The 21,158-nt window shown below is 43.9% G+C and overlaps 2 protein-coding genes across 24 annotated transcripts in view; both read left to right on the forward strand.

Moving 5' to 3' along the window:
* LOC121724527 (neuronal cell adhesion molecule-like) overlaps positions 1 to 21,158 on the forward strand; it is a 102,949-nt gene that overhangs the window by 80,757 nt on the left and 1,034 nt on the right. For 9 of the 22 annotated variants that reach the window (XM_042111141.1, XM_042111138.1, XM_042111144.1 and 6 more), the window contains 10 exons: positions 540 to 655; positions 761 to 965; positions 1,225 to 1,347; positions 1,910 to 2,086; positions 4,094 to 4,171; positions 6,016 to 6,135; positions 6,694 to 6,852; positions 7,499 to 7,630; positions 8,149 to 8,227; positions 11,273 to 14,253. In XM_042111141.1, the coding sequence (XP_041967075.1) occupies positions 540 to 655; positions 761 to 965; positions 1,225 to 1,347; positions 1,910 to 2,086; positions 4,094 to 4,171; positions 6,016 to 6,135; positions 6,694 to 6,852; positions 7,499 to 7,630; positions 8,149 to 8,227; positions 11,273 to 11,507 (1,424 nt within the window). In that variant the 3' untranslated portion in view covers positions 11,508 to 14,253. Of the gene's footprint in view, positions 1 to 539; positions 656 to 760; positions 966 to 1,224; positions 1,348 to 1,909; positions 2,087 to 3,517; positions 4,021 to 4,093; positions 4,579 to 6,015; positions 6,136 to 6,693; positions 6,853 to 7,498; positions 7,631 to 8,148; positions 10,292 to 11,272; positions 14,254 to 21,158 lie in introns of those variants that run through there. The other 13 variants (XM_042111151.1, XM_042111152.1, XM_042111158.1 and 10 more) reach the window with 6 other exon arrangements.
* The window catches only part of cntn1a (contactin 1a), a 90,819-nt gene continuing 88,003 nt past the window's right edge, over positions 18,343 to 21,158 (forward strand). For both annotated transcript variants that reach the window (XM_042111159.1, XM_042111160.1), the window contains exon 1: positions 18,343 to 18,604. The gene's annotated coding sequence lies outside the window, so the exon portion shown is untranslated. The remainder of the gene's footprint in view (positions 18,605 to 21,158) is intronic.

Below are 21,158 nucleotides of genomic sequence, written 5' to 3' on the forward strand. Positions count from 1 at the left end.
GTTTGACCAGATCGGGTAGCGGATCTGTAGTTCGATGGAATGAGACATAAGAAACTACAAATTTGACTTGCATCTGATGTCGCAATACATCGTACTTTCATAAATCATGCAACATATTCTACCTTGTCTGACATTGTTATTTGTAAAGCCGGTGCTGGATAAACAAATAGCGTGCGTGCGACAGAGGAAAAGTTCTTTGGTGTTGCTTTAAGACTCTAATCATTGTAAGAGGCCTCTTGGACCATCAGAAACTGTAGCTATTTTTATCATGTAGATTTCAGCATTTAAAAAAAAAGAAATACTGCTCACCACATCATTATATGGCATGTTTGTGAAACTGATATAAAAGTAGAAGTTAAAACTCTAATACTTTGTGACCTCTGATAAAGATGGTGAGACTTTGTGACCTGATAACGATGGTGAGACTTTGTCACCTCTGATAAAGATGGTGAGACTTTGGGACCTCTGATAACGATGGTGAGATTTTGTGACCTCTGATAACAATGGTGGCAGTCACATTGGCTCTGTCCTCTCCGCAGTGCCAAAGGCAGCCCCTGACAATGTCCAGGTCCAGGTGATTAACAGCACCTTGGCCCATGTGCACTGGGAGTCCGTGCCCCTCAGCTCTGTCCGGGGACACCTCAAAGGCTACAAGGTAACACTCGCCAGCTGTCTGGATGATGACATGACTGAGATGTTCCCATTGGTCAAGATATCTGTGGTTGGGCAGTTGTCAGGTCAGTTTTGCACTGTGTTGCAGGTGTACTACTCGCGCAAGGGCAGTCTGCACAATCACAGTCCGCACCATTCGGAACAACAGGTCCTCACCTTCAGTGGGAACCGGACTCACGGCAAACTGCCCGGTCTGCACCCGTTCAGCCGTTACGCGCTCAACGTCCGCGTGTACAACGGACGAGGAGAAGGACCCGCCAGCAGTGACGAGGACTTTGAGACTCCGGAGGGAGGTAGGACACCGAGCAGGGAGCTGCGGTCAAGATGGCCTTCATGGCTACATTCTCTCTCTCTCTGTGTTCTAATACGTTTATCAGCCTATTGTGAACATTAAGAACATTTGAAAAATGAATTCTTGAGGACTCGGTTACACTGCCAACTAACACACACCATAACTTAGCTCCAAATTCAAGTATATTGATGTTCATGAATGACAGTTTCTTGGCTGGTAATAATGGCCAATCAAACTAACACTTTCCATTCCCCGTCCAGTGCCTGGGCATCCAGCGTTCCTGAGAGTGGTCAACCCCAGCCTGGACTCCCTCACGCTGGAGTGGGGCCCTCCGCACGACCGCAACGGACGGCTGACGGGCTACACGCTGAAATATCAGCCAGGTGAGAGACCAGTGGCCTGTCCAGAGATGATATGATCCGCACAATTGGATTAAAAACAGGGAGTGGGATTAGACGAGGATTAATGACGGCGTTATTGGATTGGCTGTGATGGCTGTTTAAACGAGTGGGCAGAATTATTCTCTAGTGATGTATATTCTGATATAGCATCACTGTATCAATGGTGTTTCTGATGTATTTTGCATGTGTATGATTTCTTATGTATATATTTGTAATGTAAATTGTTTGTGTTGTCTATGTTTGTGAAGAGTAGTTATTATCTTTGTAGTGATTGTTAAATGTCACAGCTGTCTTCTTTCGATCTTTAAACGACTTTTAATTGCAATATATTTAGTTGAATTACATGATATTTAGATGTATTGGGACAATAGAGTGTTTTAGCCATTTGCCCTGTGCTTTGTAACTCATGAAAATATCCCATGCATTAATTCGTTCACATCGTCTGGTCACACAGAAGGTCAGTTTAAACTGCCAGGTCACTGTAGGTAACTTGCTAAACCCACCCCCAACACCTCTCCTCACCAATCCCGTTCCACTCCCCCAGTTAATAACAGCAATGAGCTGGGCCCATTGAAGGAGGTCACAGTGGCAGCCAATGAGACAAGCTTCACGCTACCCAACCTCAAGTACAGCACACGCTACAAGTTTTATTTCAATGCCAAAACCCAAAAGGGCCCTGGCCCCACCATCACCCAGGAGGCCGTCACAGTCATCGACGAAGGTAAGTTTAGCACGCTAGCACACTTAATGCTAGTCACTGTCCAGAAGTATTCTCACCTAGCAAAGTAAAGAGCTGCTTTTTTTTTTTACAGTAACTTCAAAACGTTTAGTGTCCCTATATGTCATCAAGCATCCATCCTAATGATAGGTTAGCAGTAAGGAGTAGGTTAGGAGTAAAGCATGATAGGTTAGGAGTAAAGCATGATAGGTTAGGAGTAAAGCATGATAGGTTAGGAGTAAGGAGTAGGTTAGGAGTAAGGAGTAGGTTAGGAGTAAAGCATGATAGGTTAGGAGTAAAGCATGATAGGTTAGGAGTAAGGAGTAGGTTAGGAGTAAGGAGTAGGTTAGGAGTAAAGCATGATAGGTTAGGAGTAAGGAGTAGGTTAGGAGTAAAGCAGACTCTGTACCGATCACTTGTTCAGAGGTGAAGCAGAACAGTAGCATGTGTAGAATGTTAGGACATCTGCTTTTCCCTTTGAAAGGTTCTACTCAGATGCCTCTCATGATGGGTTCTAGAGCCCTTTTGGAATCCCTTTATCTCTCAGATTCTACTCAGATGCCTCTCATGATGGGTTCTAGAGCCCTTTTGGAATTCCTTTATCTCTCAGATTCTACTCAGATGCCTCTCATGATGGGTTCTAGAGCCCTTTTGGAATTCCTTTATCTCTCAGATTCTACTCAGACCCCTCTCATAATGGGTTCTAGAGCCCTTTTGGAATCCCTTTATCTCTCAGATTCACAACCTTTTTTCAGCAGTGAAGAACCGTTTGCCTGCAACAGTTATAAAGCAGTTAAAAGCATTCCAGAAATGTTTCATGTGCCTGGAACAATACAATGTGATAAGTCGTATTGTGTTACTTAAATGTAAAAGGATATATGGTAATCTAAAGTCATCGTCTATGAGGGTGTGAGGTAGTAAATGAGCTTTGCCCAGGGCTCTTAGATACTGTATAATGCCTTGCAATGGCTTTTGCTCCATCCCTGAATGTGTGCATAAGATACAAGTATCACAATGAGTAATGTAATGATGAGCCGTGCCGACGAAACATTGTAAAAGCCACATCTTCTTGCTAATTACATTCAGTTCATTATTTATGTGAGATGCACGCCACTGGTAATGAATTTATTCAGGTTTCGTAGACAAGCGCAAAAGGATTTAGACAGCTGTTAGTTTTTTGCCACCAACCATGGAGCTAATTGCTCTTGAGTGAAGGAGGCAGTGCTGTGCTGTGCAGTGGATCTATTTGCACTTATCTCATTTTCCAACTGCCAAGTCACAGTACAAATGCCAAGTACAGTACAGTGGCTGTTTTTAGGACTGAGTTGATTTGAATGCACATCCCTCCTGTCTGATGCCATATTCTAGCTGTGGCTACCTCTGTCCACTCCTTTTGACTGTCCATTTCCTTGTCCCTCTCTTGCCCTCCGACAGCCCTGGGTCGGCCCACAGTATTTGTGGGCAAAGGTAACAGAGACAAATCAGAAAAGACTGCATGCTGTGCACTTTAACTAATAGTTCCTCCATGGCGGAGGGTACAGGCTATATTGTGAAGTTTTATTTATTTTAAAGAAAAAATATCTCAGATGCATGCGTTTTTCAGTAGTCGTTGCACAGTTTAAAAGCTGTCAGCTGAAAACCAGTCCCCAAAATAAAGTTTAAAAGGCAAGGCCAAGTGGAATCTGTGCTTTTTTTTCTCTCTTGCGTTTCCCTGAGCACGACCTCATAATAATCTGTTAAATCTTCCCTGCAATGCTATCTGTTGTCTGTATCTCTCTCTCGCTCTCTCTCTCTCTTTCTCTCTCTCTGGAAGGCCTTTATCTCCTGCTCCTGTGGCCCCTTCCCCATGTGGCTGGCTTGGCATGCCTAAGACCTCTGGCCTCTGTATTCCCTGGGCTCTGTGTTGTGCGTGTGTGTGTGTGTGTGTGTGTGTGTGTGTGGGCTCTGCTGTGTCTGTCTGTCCGGTGTGGGCTGTGGGCTCTCTCTTACTCTTCTCCGTGTTTTTTCCAGGACACCCAGAACCCCCACCACCACACCCACACCCACTCTCCCCAACCTCACAGTCTGAACGCCACCCCCACCACACGGGTACTGCCGCTTTAGACACATGCCTAACCTAGCCTAGCCTAACCTAACCTAGCCTAGCCTAACCTAGCCCCTGTGTGTTGTCTAAATCCCATGTGCTAGCATCGTCTCTGTAGTGGTAGTTTATAGAACTTTGTAATGAGATACGAGATCTTGACTGACTACATTTGTAATGAGATACGAGATCTTGACTGACTACATTTGTAATGAGAAACAAGATTTTGACTGACTACATTTGTAATGAGATACGAGACCTTGACTGACTACATTTGTTGTGTCTTGATGAGTTGATATGGTCAGCTCTTTGCTGATGAAGACATGCGTATAGATCTGCAGCATCACTTCTAGACATGCGTATAGATAGATCTGCAGCATCACTTCTAGACATGCGTATATAGATCTGCAGCATCACTTCTAGAGCATCACTTCTAGACATGCGCATAGATAGATCTGCAGCATCACTTCTAGACATGCGCATAGATAGATCTGCAGCATCACTTCTAGAGCATCACTTCTAGACATGCGTATATAGATCTCACACAGATGTGTTCAGTTTTATCAGCCATATTCTAAATGAAATGTAGTTATACAAATGCTTTAGTGTCTCATAACACTGTCCAGAATTCTGCTGGCATTACACAAATTCATTGGACTTAAAGGAATTATCCGGATTAAAATGCACTTTAGATCAATTTACGGATGATTTGGAGTACATACGTTGAGTTGACATCAAAATCACGTAATTCGGATGTGTTTTGAGAAAGTTCGATTTTACCGTTTTTAGTCAAAACTCATTAGCTTGGAAGTGACCAGGGCATGTCATTTCGCCGCTACAAAAATGCTATTTTTATACCTCTTCTACAGTTCCAAACAATATTACACTTACGTGGTAGTGAGTAGAGGGTCCCTAAAGCCAAACCGAAGTATCCCGAGATCTTTATGTGGTCGGATAGAGAGTCCAGAATGAATTTCATCAAGCCAGTACCTTTCCGGAAATGTTGCTGCTGCAGCTGACATCTTTAGGGGAAAGTCCGTAGGAGTCGATTGCCGAGTGTGGAGTAACACGCTCTGGAAATTCGCATTTCGTCGCCGCTTTTTAAAAAAAAAAACATAGTCCAGTATTTCTTTCGAAATTGAAATGAAGTTGTATGCAACAGCAAACCCTAGCTTACTAACAGGTTGGAATTTTGAAATGTCACGTGACGTGATGTCGTGCAACGACGTGATGCAATCGACTCCTACGGACTTTCCCCTAAAGATGCCAGCTGCAGCAGCAACATTTCCGGAAAGGTACTGGCTTGATGAAATTCATTCTGGACTCTCTATCCGACCACATAAAGACCTCGGGATACTTCGGTTTGGCTTTAGGGACCCTCTACTCACTACCACCTAAGTGTAATGTTGTTTGGAACTGTAGAAGAGGTATAAAAATAGCGTTTTGTAGCGGCGAAATGACATGCCCTGGTCACTTCCAGGCTAACGAGTTTTGACTAAAAACGGTAAAATCGAACTTTCTCAAAACACATCCGAATTACATGATTTTGATGTCAACTTAACGTATGTACTCCCAATCATCTGTAAATTGATCTAAAGTGCATTTTACTCCGGATAATTCCTTTAAGTCAATTGATAGCACTGCAATGAAGTGTATATGAAGGTCGGAGGTGTAGCTAATAGGAATTTGCCCCTAATGCCCTGAGTAAGTGCAGGGCTCTTGCACTGTGATGGGAGTTTGTGATTGAGCTCTGCGACTCATTGTTGTCCTCTCTCTTGTGCTCTGGACTCATTGTTGTCCTCTCTCTTGTGCTCTGGACTCATTGTTGTCCTCTCTCTTGTGCTCCGCTCAGCGCGTCCAGCTGTTCCAGTGTCCTGGAACGTGAGCTCGTCCCTGGTAGAGGACGGAGCTCTTATCAGTTGGGAGTACTGGGGACCCGAAAAGTCAGTTTATGTGGAATATGTAGAAGACAGTAAGATGCTTCTGTTGTTGTTTTCTAATAAACTCAGTCTATGCAGTGTATAGGTGGCAAGAGACCCTCTGTCAGTATTTTGTTTTCAAAGTTTCAGCAACATTGAAGTACTGCCAATTTGCCATTTTATTTTGGCCATTCGGATTCTGCCTCTAAGTGATTATTACGGTCTCTGACACCTATATTGTAGAGATGACATGTTATTAAGTTGCATGTTTTAACCAAGTTGAATCAAGCATCGAAATGCTATTTAATCCATTAAACATAATATTCAGGATACCATTGATAAATGACTTAATGGACTGTATCATACTAATTTAATTCCATCTGTCCCTCATTTGATGTAGTCTAATCAAATACAAATAGGTGAAATTCAGTAGATGTTTGTATAGCATCACAGTGATATGACATGATAATAGTAGCTTTACCATTTCAGATCAGGAGCTTAATAAAATACAGTTAGTCTGCATGAAGCACGTGGCCTGCAGTCCATATAGAAATTCATGAGATCTCCACCACATGTGGTGTCCATGCGTTGAACTTCCATTTACCCCTCAGGTAACGAAGAAAAGAGGAAAAGAGAGCTTGTGAATGGCTCGCAGTCCTATGTTCTAAAGGGCCTGAAGGAGGGCCTGGCTTACAGAGTTCGCGTGGTGGCTTGGGGCCACGCTGATCAAATGGTCCACAGTTCGGAAGAAATTTGGGTTACCGTTCCAGGTGAGGCTGGCTCTCAGCCCAGGTGTCTGTGGCCTTGAGAACGTCCATTTGTGAATGCTAGCGTTAGCATTAGCCTTGCCTGAGTCATACCTGGCTGTGTGTCTGTGAGTGAACTGCCCCGCATGGGAAAGCACCCCGTCTGTTCAGGACACTTATGTGGAGACTTGTGGGATGTTTGGTAGTGTCCTAGACCATGTGTTTGCTGCATGATGATGTTGTTGTCTGCATTGCACAGTTGGATGGGTGCACCTTGTCCAGGACATCTTTAATTCCCGTAGAAGAAAACAAGTGTTTACTTTTTGTTCTACTCCCCCATTCTTTTTGTTTGTTTTTTGAGTTTGAGGGGGGGAGTGAATGTTTGGGAATGTACAAGTGTATTTATTGTACATGGATGTAGTTTGTATCTCTACTGATGCTTTATTTCATTTGTCCAGGGTGTTGTGAACTTTTGGATGCATTTTACAGATAGTCTTCCATTGTCTTGAACAAATAGCTCTATTATTGTATATAAATACATCAATACTCTACTGTAAATTGAGTTACATTCAATTAATCTTGTTACCTGTGATGTGGTATTATCTAATGCCATAGATGCGCTTTATACTCCGAGGCCCTGTCTCTAACCGTGTGCCGTTTTGCTCCACAGCCATGGCCAGCAGGCAGGTGGACATCGCTACACAGGGCTGGTTCATTGGCCTCATGTGTGCCATCGCTCTCCTCATCCTGGTCCTCCTCATCGTCTGCTTCATCAAGAGAAATAAGGGAGGCAAATACCCAGGTAAGGGCCCCCGGGAGAACAAGCAGGAGTGTCATCCACTAGGCTTCCAATAGGTTCCTGTAGATGAGGCTATAGGGACTTGCATGAGGAGCATTGTCCTGCACGTTGATTGCTGACCCTCTCGTGTATTCTTGCTTGCTTGCCAGTATAGGGACTTGTATGTGGAGCATTGTCCTGCATGTTGATTGCTGACCCTCTCATGTGTTCTTGCTTGCTTGCCAGTATAGGGACTTGTATGTGGAGCATTGTCCTGCACGTTGATTGCTGACCCTCTCGTGTGTTCTTGCTTGCTTGCCAGTATAGGGAATTGTATGTGGAGCATTGTCCTGCACGTTGATTGCTGACCCTCTCATGTGTTCTTGCTTGCCAGTATAGGGACTTGTATGTGGAGCATTGTCCTGCACGTTGATTGCTGACCCTCTCATGTGTTCTTGCTTGCTTGCCAGTACAGGGACTTGTATGTGGAGCATTGTCCTGCACGTTGATTGCTGACCCTCTCGTGTATTCTTGCTTGCCAGTAAAAGAGAAGGAAGATGCCCATGCTGACCCAGAGATCCAGCCCATGAAAGATGAGGACTGTACTTTTGGAGAGTACAGGTGAGAGATCTGACTGTTGCCGTGGAGCCTACGGGTGCCACTTTGTCCACACACAACCCCCTTTCCCATGAACCCCTCTTGTCCAAACCCCCAACCCCCCAGCAGGACTGGAAGGTATGTAGAAAACAACAACATCACAATCAAGACACAGAACATCATCCAGAGAAGACTTCCAAACAACTGGTGTTCAAGCACAAATGTATTTTTTAATTTTTAGTTTTTTTTTTAACCTGGTGTATAGTTCAGTTGTCATGTGTGTGTGTTGAATTACATGCCCAGAATTGTATCATTGGATTTGCTTCATTGTTAAGGCACTAATTCTAGATTCAGGGTAATAGTTTTTCAGGTAATCGGCAGATTTAACGCACCTTTATAAGGCTGTTACTATTAGATACATCATTTACAGAACTATTATGAGATACTAAGTTTTACTGTCATACATCATCTTTGCAAACATATTTATGCGTAATGACGTATTATGTATTTGGTGAGGATTCTCCCACATTTATGAAATGAAAAGCAATGTTGCTGTGATGCTTGCTGTCAGACCTCCAGAATTAGCCTGCTTTCTCAGTTGCACGAAAATAAGAGAATATATTTGAGCACTTTATTTTGTAAAGCTTTTTGGAATATTCTTTTTTTACTTGCCATTTTTTATTTGTGATGATGATTGCATTTTTTAGTTGTTTTGTATGTTAATTACTTTTATATTTTTATTGCTACATAGATTTAATCTATTGACTCTCCTTACAATTTCATGCTGTGGCATAAAGAAATATATATATATATAATGTTGTGTACTATGCATGGCTAACATATGTAATATATTACTTGGTATAGGTATGTATATGTTTGATATGACGTGATCTGGAAACATAATGTGTAAATGACCATGTATGAAAATAATAGATCTCATGGTAGGGGTCACCATCAAGTGGCAATACAGAGAGTCCTATCTGCTCAAGATAAGGCTATATTATATGAATTATGTTTGCCAATGCTATTGGCTTAATATATTATATGAATTATGTTTGCCAATGCTATTTTTGTGAAAAGGAGATCTCCATCCACTGTGTAATCTCAAAGGTTAAAGGGCAATCCACAATGTCCCAAGAAAAGATTTATGTGAGCTACTCTGCTTCAGCTTGTAGCTAGTTTGTTTAGCCTCATGTAGGAATGTATGTGGTACAATAATAACATATACCGGTACATAATTTAGAATTAGCAAGGGTTTAGGATTATTTACGGATGATTTGTGACCTTGCCTTTGTGGTGGTTTTCCCTAGAGGAAAATATTGATGCTTCACCTCAACAAGTCAAGTGTATGCTAGCTTAGCTGATTTGAATGAATTGGGTTCATATTTGAATGACCATGCTGAGAGGTTTAATATAATCAAGGACTGACACAGTGACACGGATGTGAAATGGGGAGCACAGATTAGACTTCTTGGACACATCAGGCTAAGGCATGCTTCACTCTATAGATCTGTTTATGGTACATCTCTCTTTCTTTCTCTCTTTCTCTCCCTCTCTCTCTCTCTCTCTCTCTCTCTTTCTTTCTTTCTCTCTCTCTCTCTCTCTCTCTCTCTCTCTCTCTCTCTCTCTCTCTCTCTCTCTCTCTCTTTCTTCTCTCTCTCTCTCTCTCTCTCTCTCTCTCTCTCCTGCCCCTCCCCCCTTCTTACATTTCCCTATTGGCTGTAACAAATCTTCCTGCTTTATGGGCCAAATGCATTTGTCACTGTTGAGGTGAGATTAGCTGTTCTGCTCAGATGATTTGATGACAGATACATTCCCCCCCCTCCCCCCCCTGTGCATTCCTGTGCGCATCCCCAGTCAGATGAGACTCTGCTGGGGCAACAAGAAGAGATTTCGTAGTTCTCCCCAATCCCTGACTCTTAATGATTTGTTCCCCTTGCTTTCTACGTGTACAGGGCATGTAGACCTCCCAGAAGGTAAGGAGGGTAGCACAAGACCCGCATGTGTAGGAAATGTGTAGGAAGACTCTGTAGTAGATGTTGTTGGATGCCACTGGGAGAAAATGTGTGTGTGTGTGTGTGTGTGTGTGTTGTGTGCCATCTTTGGAGTGCACTTTACATAAGCTTCCCATCATGAAACGAGTCACACACTTGAGGTTGTTCAAAAGGCCCTGTCAGCACCAGTAACAAATGATATCAACACGTTCACCATTTGGTCTTTAATCTTTGCTGCTGAGCTGCTGATGTCATCTGTTCAGGGCTAGCAGTGTCATGATGAATGAACTCTTGACCTCCACAGCAGTGTCCTGGACGCTTTATGATGGAAGGGAAATATCTGACCTCATTACAGTTAACTGTCTCATATATTGTTTTCATTTTGACAAGCCAGCTGTTTCTTACACTTTTTGTACTTGTTTCACTTTCTTTGATTTTGTGTATTCAGTTTGAGCTCTTCAATCAATGCTTTATGGCACAGATGTTTTTTTTCAATCATTGTTGTAGTGATACATGACATCACTATGAATGTAATTTTATGCTCTGGCCAATGTGATTTGATAAGAAAGGCACTGACTCTGATAGTCATGCCTCATTGTAGGATGCCTAAACTGTATGTAAGACTAAGTGATAATGTGATACACAAGATAAGCTGAAAATTCAGTGTTATCATAGCAATTGAGATAGTGAAATAACCTCAAGCAGTTTTTCCAAGAAAATTGGTTTGGAGCATCAAAATGTTTAGGCTGTGCTAAGGCAACACTTGGTATCATCATCTGACTGCATGAAAAGCTCATTACTGTCACCCATGTCTCTGCCAAAGACAAAAGTGAATATGTTTCTTATGTTCACTTGCATTTGTCAAACGGCACATCTTGAATTGAGAGAAACCAGATCAACAGTAAAGACCTTGATCCTGACTTCAGTTCTATCATGCAGCATGAACACATTCATATGACCCTCAGCTACAGCCCTTTGCATGCTTACTGCATCTGTGCTCCAGCTGGAACTAAAAGCTCCATGTGACATATGTCGTCATTTCACCTGTAACCACCTGCATGTTATTTTCTCCTAGTGACCATGACGACCATAAACCGTTAAGAGGAAGCCGCACTCCGTCCAATGGGACGGTAAAGAGAGACGACAGTGACGACAGTTTAGTTGACTACGGGGACGGCGGCGACGGACAGTTCAACGAGGACGGCTCGTTTATCGGGCAATATAGCGGCAGGAAGGAGCGGGACACGGCTGAGTGCGTTGAGAGCTCCGAAGCGCCGTCCCCCGTTAACGCCATGAATTCTTTTGTGTAACGCGGCCGAACCGGGGGCAAGCGTGCACCATGGCGCTAATGTTTCCGATAAAGCTGACTGACCGCGCTATGGACAGACCCTCTTTTGAGTGCCCATTTTAATAGATACAAAGACAGATGGACAACAGTCAAAGAGACAGAGGAACATTTTGGTGTGGTGGGGGGGGGGAGAGAAAGGAGTGCACTGCAGGTTGCTAAATGGAAAGCAGACCACTGGCTTTTGAGAGTCTTACATTATTAGCTTTCCTTTTATTCAGTATTCAGCTAGTGTTGCCTAACATCTGCCCATCCTCTGCCCATCACTTCCAGTGACCAATAGGGGCGTTAGCACTACTCAGTCATGTGATCATAGGCATTCCAGTTCCTTTACGTGGTTGCTCAACAGGCCTGCTTATGGTGCAGTTCTCTACAAAGTGACTAGGAATGCATTCAGGTTCTACATACTGTATATGAAAGGCAGAGATGTCATAATGTACATTTTTGTGAGAAACTAAAGTTATTATTATGTCTTTTTTGTCAAATGGCAGATATTTCTATACGGTTGCCATGAATAGGGATATTGTTGGACACTGGGCGATGTAGGAAAGCGTGCACTCTTAAGTGCCCACCCCACCTTGGTTTCTATTCACTCCTGAGAAGCTCACATTGCTGCTGCATGTTCAGCCATGGAGGCGCTGACCCCTGCATGACCCCAGACTCAGAGCCCATCTTCATGACCGTGACCTGCATGTGACCTTGTACGGTTTCCATGGGCACGAGTGCAGCCCACAGATGAGAGGATTAAGGAAGGACCAGGGTATCCCAAACTGACCCAACCTAGTGCAGGGTGGCCTTCAGCATATAGTGCCTTTGTAGAGAGCTCTGCTTCTAGACTCCTTTCCAATAAGCTTCAGCCTCTGAGCTCAGTACCAGTTTCTCAAGGACATGGCTTTGGCATTGTATGACTGATGCAGGCTGGCTGTGACTACATATTCTAATCTGCAATATTAAATACATGTAGGTGAAGATGAGGTGCCTCTATTGAATACTATGACACTATTGGCACATGCATTTTTAATGATTCTGTCTATGCTTTTTTGGTGTCTAAATATCTGGTTGGTTTGCGCGTGTGTGTGTGTTTGCGTGTGTGAATGGATGACTGTGTAGCTGGGTGAATAAGACTGAAATGGGGTGAGGGGGAATTGTCTGTTTACTTTTGGTTTCATACAACACTTTTTTTTTCAAATGTAGAATTCCATGTCCATTGACATCAACACCAAGGACCTTGCTTGGGGAATGGAATTGACTTTTGTGATTTTTTTTTTTTTCATAACTTGCATCAAGTTTTAAGTTAGAGTTCGGTTGTAAGCATTTTATATGTAGATATGTTGTTGTTTTGTAAATATGTGGACTTGTTGGGCCTAGGAGACAGAGTGGAAAGCCTAACACTGATGAAAGATGAAGATATGACCTGTTGATGGTGTTGTGTTCAATATTATCTTCTTCTTTCTGAGCGTTGTGTTTTGCAGTATGCATAGTGGGTGCTTTTTCATTACCCTCTCAAAATTATGTCAAAGATTTCTCAGCTATGACAGTGTTTCTTTTTTCCCCACAGCTCCTCTGTGTGTGTGTTAGAGTAATACAGCTCTGGTAAATTGCCACATTCATGTGCAGTATGGGGCTAGGGAAGGTAGCTGTTCAGGCTTCAGAGCAGACTGCTCCATGGAAACAGGATTCACGCATGGCAGATGATCTGGGGATATGGTGGGACTTAGCTTGTCTCCTTTTTCTCAGGGTGGATTGCAAGCATGCAATTGGTTTTAAAGGCAAATGCCAGTGATTTTCTGAAAAATGATGCAATTTATTGCTCATATAGAAGTAAATAAATGTATGGTGTTCAGAATAAACTGGGCTATTCTAAAGGCGCCCAAGTATGCAGATCCAGATCCAGGCAGCAGAGTAACAAACTGGAGTGACTGGAGCCTGAAGTTTATACTCAAGCAACATTAGGCTGCTGTGATGCTAATACATATGCTAACTGGTTATATGCTAACTGGTGATACATATGCTAAATAGTGATACATAGGTGATACATATGCTAACTGGTGATACATATGCTAACGCTAACTGGTGATACATATGCTAACTGGTGATATATAGGTGATACATATGCTAACTGGTGATACATATGCTAACTGGTGATACATACAGTAGGTGAAACATATGCTAACTGGTGATACATATGCTAACTGGTGATACATAGGTGATACATATGCTAACTGGTTATATGCTAACTGGTGATACATAACTGGTCAAGCTTTTATTTGTGGCCATTGTGCAAAGGTGCAAACAACAAGGCAAACAACACCATTGCAAATCCATCCCCTCTGGAATAGTCTAATTTATTCTGAAACTCAACACATTTGTATACACTTTGCTGAGCATTAAATCAGGTAACTTTGAAAAATACCAGGTGTTTCCTTTAAAGACCCCTCGGAAGGCCACTGCCCTAATTACCACTATGCCCCACAAAGTGCCAGTGAGGCTTACTGCCACAGCATCTCCTCCTGGATGCCCCATGGGTTGCTTCATGTGTATTGGATTTTGTATTATACTGATGACACAATGTCATTTTCTGGAGTTTACTAACAGTTTTATTTTATGTGTTTCTCTTTATTTAAGTTCCTCCATATGCGAGTTTGAGAATGAAATTTGAGAAATTCTAAATACTGTATAATGATGAATGAATAAATATAATGATCTGTAAACCTAAGTGTGTGTGCCTCTTATGTAAATATATAGTGTCATAAGTGTGTGTGCTCTTATGTGGATATATAGACAAACTGTGAATGCAACACAGCAGCATGTCAGGGATGCACACGTTGGATGATCCAGGAATTGAAAGTCCCCTTTTTGTTCCATCCCATTGAGAAGCTGCATTGTGCTGCTCTTGTTATTGCAGCTTGTGTTGCGCATGAGCTAGCCCTGTGAGTGTGTGTGTGTGTCTGTGTGAGAGAGAGAGTGTGTGTCTGTGTGAGAGAGAGAGAGAGTGTGTGTGTGTGTGCTGCCTTCTGTGGTGCTGTGTGTTGGACTGCCTGAGTGGGAGGTGACCAGCTCTTCCTGCTGTTAGTGGTTATTTTTGTAGGTGAGGGACTCGGGGAGGGGAGGGCTGGATACGCGTCACCTCAGGCCAGGACTGAGCTTGGGGATCCATCTCCCCACCTCACCCCTGCATGGTGACCAAAGGTAGGACAGTCAAGACGCCCACCTAGAGCCCGGCGACACACCTTGAGCCCGGCGACACACTTACTGTATGAAGCCCACCTTGAGCCCAGCGACACACTTATGCTTAAATTCTACTAGTTAGCTCCACACAACTCTGTGTTCAAAGATGACACACTTTTATTAGTAAATTAAATCAGCTGAAAATGAGGAGAGATGATCGCTACGCCCACGCACACACACACACACACACACACACACACACACTTATGTCACGCTTGTCTCCACCATGGTTCTTGTATGTTCTGTAATTGAGAGAGCGAGACAGCACGCTGCCATCTGGTCTATGACTGCAGAGCATTTGTGTCAGGAAGCAGAGACGTCTGGTGGGTGTCTCTTGGACTCAGTTATCTGCCTGGCACAGGAACTTTGCCTTCTGTTCTCCCTGATTTATTTCATGAAGATTCTTTGGGCATATTTTTTACAGATAATGGCAGCCTGTTGCTATTTTTTATGACTCATAGTTAATATTATGTATTTAGAAAATCTCAAGAGGGCAGCACAGGTTGTGGCAATGACACAGAATTAATCCAAATGCATTTATTTCATTTGGATGATATACCTCAAATCTCTATTGTGGTTTTGTTTTTGAAAGAGCCTTTAGTGCCACCTAGTGACCAGTAAATAAAAGCAAAATCTATGTGAAAATGCTGACAATCAGGATTATGGGATTTGCCTTTTCAGATCTGAGAGCTTTGAAAAAAACAAAACAGATTAGCATATCAGAGTGTTTATACTCTGTAACAATCAATTCATCTTTTCCACAGCATCACTGTGCAGACACCCCTGCTCAAAATATTACTGGCACAGACAGGCCCAAAAACATGAATCCTGATTATTTGGGTGCGTAATTCCTATCATTTTAGGAGTTTAAGAAATCTGAGGGATGAATTTATTTGGGGGAATACTGGCATTAAAGCATATTCTATATGGCATATTATATATGCCATTAAAGCATATTAAACATCTCACGGAATATCTTTTTTAGTTTCTATATTTTCATAGTATCACACACATAATTAATTACTCAACTCCAAATATGTGGCCAACATGCTGGTCATGTCTGAGATGTACCTGCCTCTCACGTCTCCTTGCATCTCCATTCTGTGTCTTAGCAACATCAAATCAGAGGTCACCTTCCAGCTTTTATGCGAGCCAATCAAAATGTCCACAGAGACGCTGAACACTCGGATGGCCCCATATGCTCTTGTTGTTGTTTTCTTTCTCTCTCCCTCCCTCTCTCCTTCTCTCCTTTCAGCCACATCTCTCTCCCTCCCTCTCTCCTTCTCTCCTTTCAGCCACATCTCTCTCCCTCCCTCTCTCCTTCTCTCCTTTCAGCCACATCTGAGGTTTCTTTTTGGGCATGAATGTAGACGGATCCCACTGCGTGTGTGTTGATTGGTGATCATTTTCCACCAAGCCAGCATCTGCCCTTTGCTCCTCCCTCCACTCTTCAAAAGATACCCCCCCCCACCCCCCGTGGCTCTCATCATCCCCCCCCCCCCCCGCCCGTCTCTGGGGAGGCTGCGCGACTCTGCGGCTCAGGGGCGCGTCTGTCCTGCCGCTCATTTGCCATTTACACCCCCTGCTCTGGCTCTGTGTCTCCACCTGATTACTGCAGGTTAATGGCCAACGCCGGCCTCTCGCCTGCCACAGGATGACCTGCTGTATGCCGCCATGCCTGTCTGGGTGGATTTTCACACATGTAAAGCTCTCTCTGAAGCCTATAGGCTACCTGACATCTAATGCAATGATATAGCAGATCAGATGGCTTTAATCATTTTGTCTGAAGTCATCATGATGAAGTTTATAATTTCTTTATGCTTTTAAAAAGGTAAGTGACGTGATATTCATAAGAAAGAAGTTATGAAATTACAGTATATCATTTTCATTTATCTTCAGAGGTATCTTTACGAGCTCAGGTCTTAGCTATCTTTTGGATAGGTGAATGAAGATAGGTGTTCTTGCAATCAGTATGCAAATCTGGAGTTTTGGGGAAACTGGGAGATGGTAATTGTTTATGATTGCAGTGCGTAGCATCCATATGGCAGACAAATGGCACGCACACATGGGCCGCCCGCATCTGCCCAACAGAAATGCTCTTAATTTGGAATGTGTCCCATTCTGCCAATGGAACCTGCGCTCGCAGGACTCCATCAGGCTCCATCAGGCTCCATCAGGGCTGCAGCACTAGTGTGAGATGAGTGTGAAACGAATGAGAATGAAAGAAAACATCCCACGTCGCCCCGCCAGACAGTTTGCAAGATGTGGTAGACATATTTGACACGAATTGAAATCTCTCCCGCCAGAGCCTGGGCGTAGTGGGGTCCTTCTCCCCACCAGTCCGCACTGATCTAGCGGGTGTCTGATAGATAAAGTGAGAGTGCTTTGTTCTATTGATCTGACACTAATACCACCCTTCCAAACCCCGGCCTCCTTTCACTCCATCTCCTCCTCCTCCTCACCACCACCTCCCTCACCTCCCCTCCACCCCAACTCCTTAGATGACAGCCTTGGGACTAATAAGAGCCCCTATACCCTACGCGGTGTCGGGGTGGGTTTGGGGGTGGGGAGAGGGGAGAGCCCTCCCTTGGCGTCACCCCCACTGAGACCAGCAGGGCCAGCCACAGATCACCCCTGTCTCCCCCCTCCCCACCTCACCCCCTCATCCCTTCCCCCTTCTGTGCTTCATGCTCGACTCACATGACCATAATAAGATAATACGAAAAATGAAGAGACAGCATGGCCAGTGCTGTGTTTATGGCTCTGCATTCACACCACAATGACGATGGAACATTTCATTCACTTAACATCAGCCATAATCATATTTTTCATAACTCTAAATGACTTCCTTTACCAATTTCAAATCATTGCATGGAGCAGAATCCATCCATTTTGCCTTGTTATTTACCCCCAGCAATAACAAATGCTTTCTGTGGTGGTGTGGGCGGCTACACTTTGGTGAGAAACATTTCTAGCATTCTCAAAATGGATAATAGTACAATTAAATCTGATGACGTCAATGTGAGAATCTGTTTGAGCCAAAACGCATAGAAATCACTCACATTCCATATCGGAACAGCAGGGACTGTTAGTCACTCTGGTCCTACAGGGTGCAAGATGTTTATTTTCCATTTAAGACATAACATTATAATAGGGTATGTAATTTAGGTAGCAGCATATTGACCTTTGGGTAAAATGGTTGATGTATTTATAGGTCTATATGTATACTTTACATTAGGTCTACATAGGGCATTGTGGGGAGGTTGGATGGCCTTTTTTGTGGTGTAGCTATGGATTTTAATTATTGGTGACCTATGGGCTGTTTGTGTGTCTGCACATCCTGATTTGTGAAGCTGTGACAGTCTGCTTGACAAAGCGCGTGTCACCAAAGCCACATGTCCTAGGGGCATGAAGAACCCCATGTATCTTATCCTCTGTCACTGTGCAGCCTTGAGCACAGACATTTGCTTAAGCCGCCCGATCGCAGTCATATGTTTACGGAATACGCATGTTACACTGGTCTTAAGCAGGCAGTGTGTCTTGGCACGCTTTTCAAACATTCTGATGTAGTGCTTCACTGGAAGCCACAGAGGCCACCACAACATAAAATCAGTGAAATATAACAAACATGTACTGCTGGATGGCAGCTCCTTCGCCCAATAGCAGCTGAATTAGCGCCCCCTAAAGCGTCCGTCATCGTCCTTCATCCAATCGACGAGTGTTTGACATCAACGGCGCTGTCCGTTCCTCTCTCATGCTCATCACTTCGGCTATGCGGTGCTGACCAAGGTGTGTGTCGTGAAGGTTACACGGACGGACTGTCCGGTCTTGCAGGTAAGATGACTATTCTTGCACTGTCTGTTTATTGGTAAATACATGCGGTGAAGGCGTTCTGCATCCTGCACAGTCAGTGCTGGTTGGCTAGACTAAGATGTTGCTACGGATGGGCTACCGCAATGCAGACCAGTTTATTATGTTGCTAAACTGCATAGATGTAAAATTATTTTCTTTCCTTTTTCGTTCCTTACAGCGCAGTTAGACGAAAGCATAGCCTAGACATAGTGTGCCGTAACGTGTTCCGACGTTATCTGCTTTCGGCTGTAAGTTATTGGCTGTCCACAATTTCGACGAACACCATACCCGTTTACACTGTATTCTCAGCCTATTACTTTCACCTGTATGCTTTAAAATTGCACTGTTAGCCTAGTGACGGCTTCGACTGAGACTGTCTTAAAATATTCTAACATACAGCATAGGCTACTTAAATGGGCAGTCGACATTTATTTTCTTAATCCAGTGCTTAATGCTTAAGACATGCTTTCTTGTGCAGTAACTCATGTTGTCAGAGTAAGATAATCCACTGGGTTGGAAACGCTCCTAATTAGTTATACGGCATGCGAGTGGGAAAATGCTTATTCTGAACTTCAAATAGCCTATTCGTGTTCTATTACAATCCAAATGCTGTTGCTGGCCAGGTGCTGTGGGCGCGCCCGGGGACATCGCTGTTTTCCTCTGTCGTAAATGTTGCCGGTTGAAACGATGAGCTACAAATCAGCCAACGCTTGTTGCTAGGTCCTACCTGTGGTAACGGCAGCCTCACTAAATGGATGGAGTGATGACAAAGTGCTGAAATGCTGTTTCAAATCGTACAACATCCATAAGTGCTCTGTATGATAAAGAGTGGGTGTGTGCTTATGGATTTATTCAACACAGACACTGCCCATAGCTGCCTTGGTTCAGTGCACAGTGGTCGCCTCACATCGCTTAGAGAAAAGCTCCAATGTCATGCCAAAATCCTGTGCTCAGGGTTCTGAACAATCTTCCCGTCATGGGTGTAGCCCAGATGATACATAGACATTTCATCGGTAGCAGTCAATACTTCTGTACTGCATAGCTTTGTGATACATTAAGAATAATTTCATATTTCAGGTAATGAGCATTTTGTTTATCTTTGAATTCATAAATCAGATCATGTGGAATGTGTGATTGTGTGTTAAGACCCATTTCATTTAAATCACCTTAACGTGTCTTAGGTGGGCTGTTGAATTTCTGGTCGCACATCCTGAGGTCAGTCTTTTGCAATATATTCATTGAATGCTGCCATTGTTGGAGCAGCTCTCTGGAGAGAGCTTAAAGCCCTCGTCTGGCCTTCTATCTCGTCTGGCCCCTCCACTGCTCCGTGGGCTACCCCAATGGTAAAAAGACGTTTCGGAGAGAGGAAAAATCTCCTCTTCCTCTGACCCCCTGCTGGGGCCGGGCTTATGTCTGGGCCACTCAGTGCTAGCGGAGGGTCTTTACTGTACAGGAGAGTGATGGGCCGGTCTGCTGGTGCCTGCATTAGGGTCAGCGCAGGCAGGGAGGCCAGCAGTCTCTGTGAGGAGCACTTGATGTAACACTGTGCTTGCAGACAGGACTGTGCAGTCTCTGTGAGGAGCACTTGATGTAACACTGTGCTTGCAGACAGGACTGTGCTGTAAGCGTGCTGGATGGGGGGATGTATGGGGCCCATTGTGCAGCCAATCTGCAGTCAAATCTCAGCCACTGGGGCTTTTGTGTGATATCATTTCGGAGGGTCTGAGGGCTCATACTTCACTGGATGCTCTACCCTGGTCCAGCCTTGGGCTCTAACACGTGAGGTCACCTGCATGAGCAAAACAAAGAATAGGTAGGATCATGTTTTTGTCTTTTGAAATATGCAGATACATGAGATTGGACATCTTGGACACTTTATCCATTTGTGCACCTGTTAAAGTCGGATTCTAGGGGCCGACACAAAATGGCAAGAATAACATTGTGGCTCTTGATATGCTATGAAAATAGCCCCTTTCACACGTAGACTGGAATCTGGACATGATCTAGATGGACATGATCTAGACTGGAATCTGGTCATGATCTAGATGGGTGGGCTGTATGGATCAACTCAATTGTTCACATTATTTGACCTAGACATCACCTGGCCTTACCAGACTATCTGCTCAGGGATGAACCAGACCCACCTGGACCATGTCAGTGCGTGAGATCCGGACCCAATTACCAGGTCATTGTCCAGACATCAGGTCTGAAAGCGGCTCTGGATAGCCATATTCTGTGGTCTCCAAATCTCTAATAACAGAAACTGAGTGGGGCCAGCGAGATGAGTATGAAAATCAGACGGTTCACCTTTTGGCTTCCTGCCATTTGAGTTGTAGGTGATTGCACAGCCGTTGCAGCGATAAGTCCTGTCCCTGGGCTCTCTCCTCAACAGCGAGCTTCAAGGCCAAATGGCAGAGCATGCACTGAATAGAAAAAGATAGCCTGATTGCCTTTGATAGTGAAGCCTCTCATGTTTGATTGACGGCTCTGCCATTTTCCACCTGTGGTGTGGGGGGTGGGGGTTGATTGTTCTGAG

The sequence above is a fragment of the Alosa sapidissima genome, chromosome 11, assembly GCF_018492685.1.
Source record: "Alosa sapidissima isolate fAloSap1 chromosome 11, fAloSap1.pri, whole genome shotgun sequence".
Taxonomy (NCBI): domain Eukaryota; kingdom Metazoa; phylum Chordata; class Actinopteri; order Clupeiformes; family Clupeidae; genus Alosa; species Alosa sapidissima.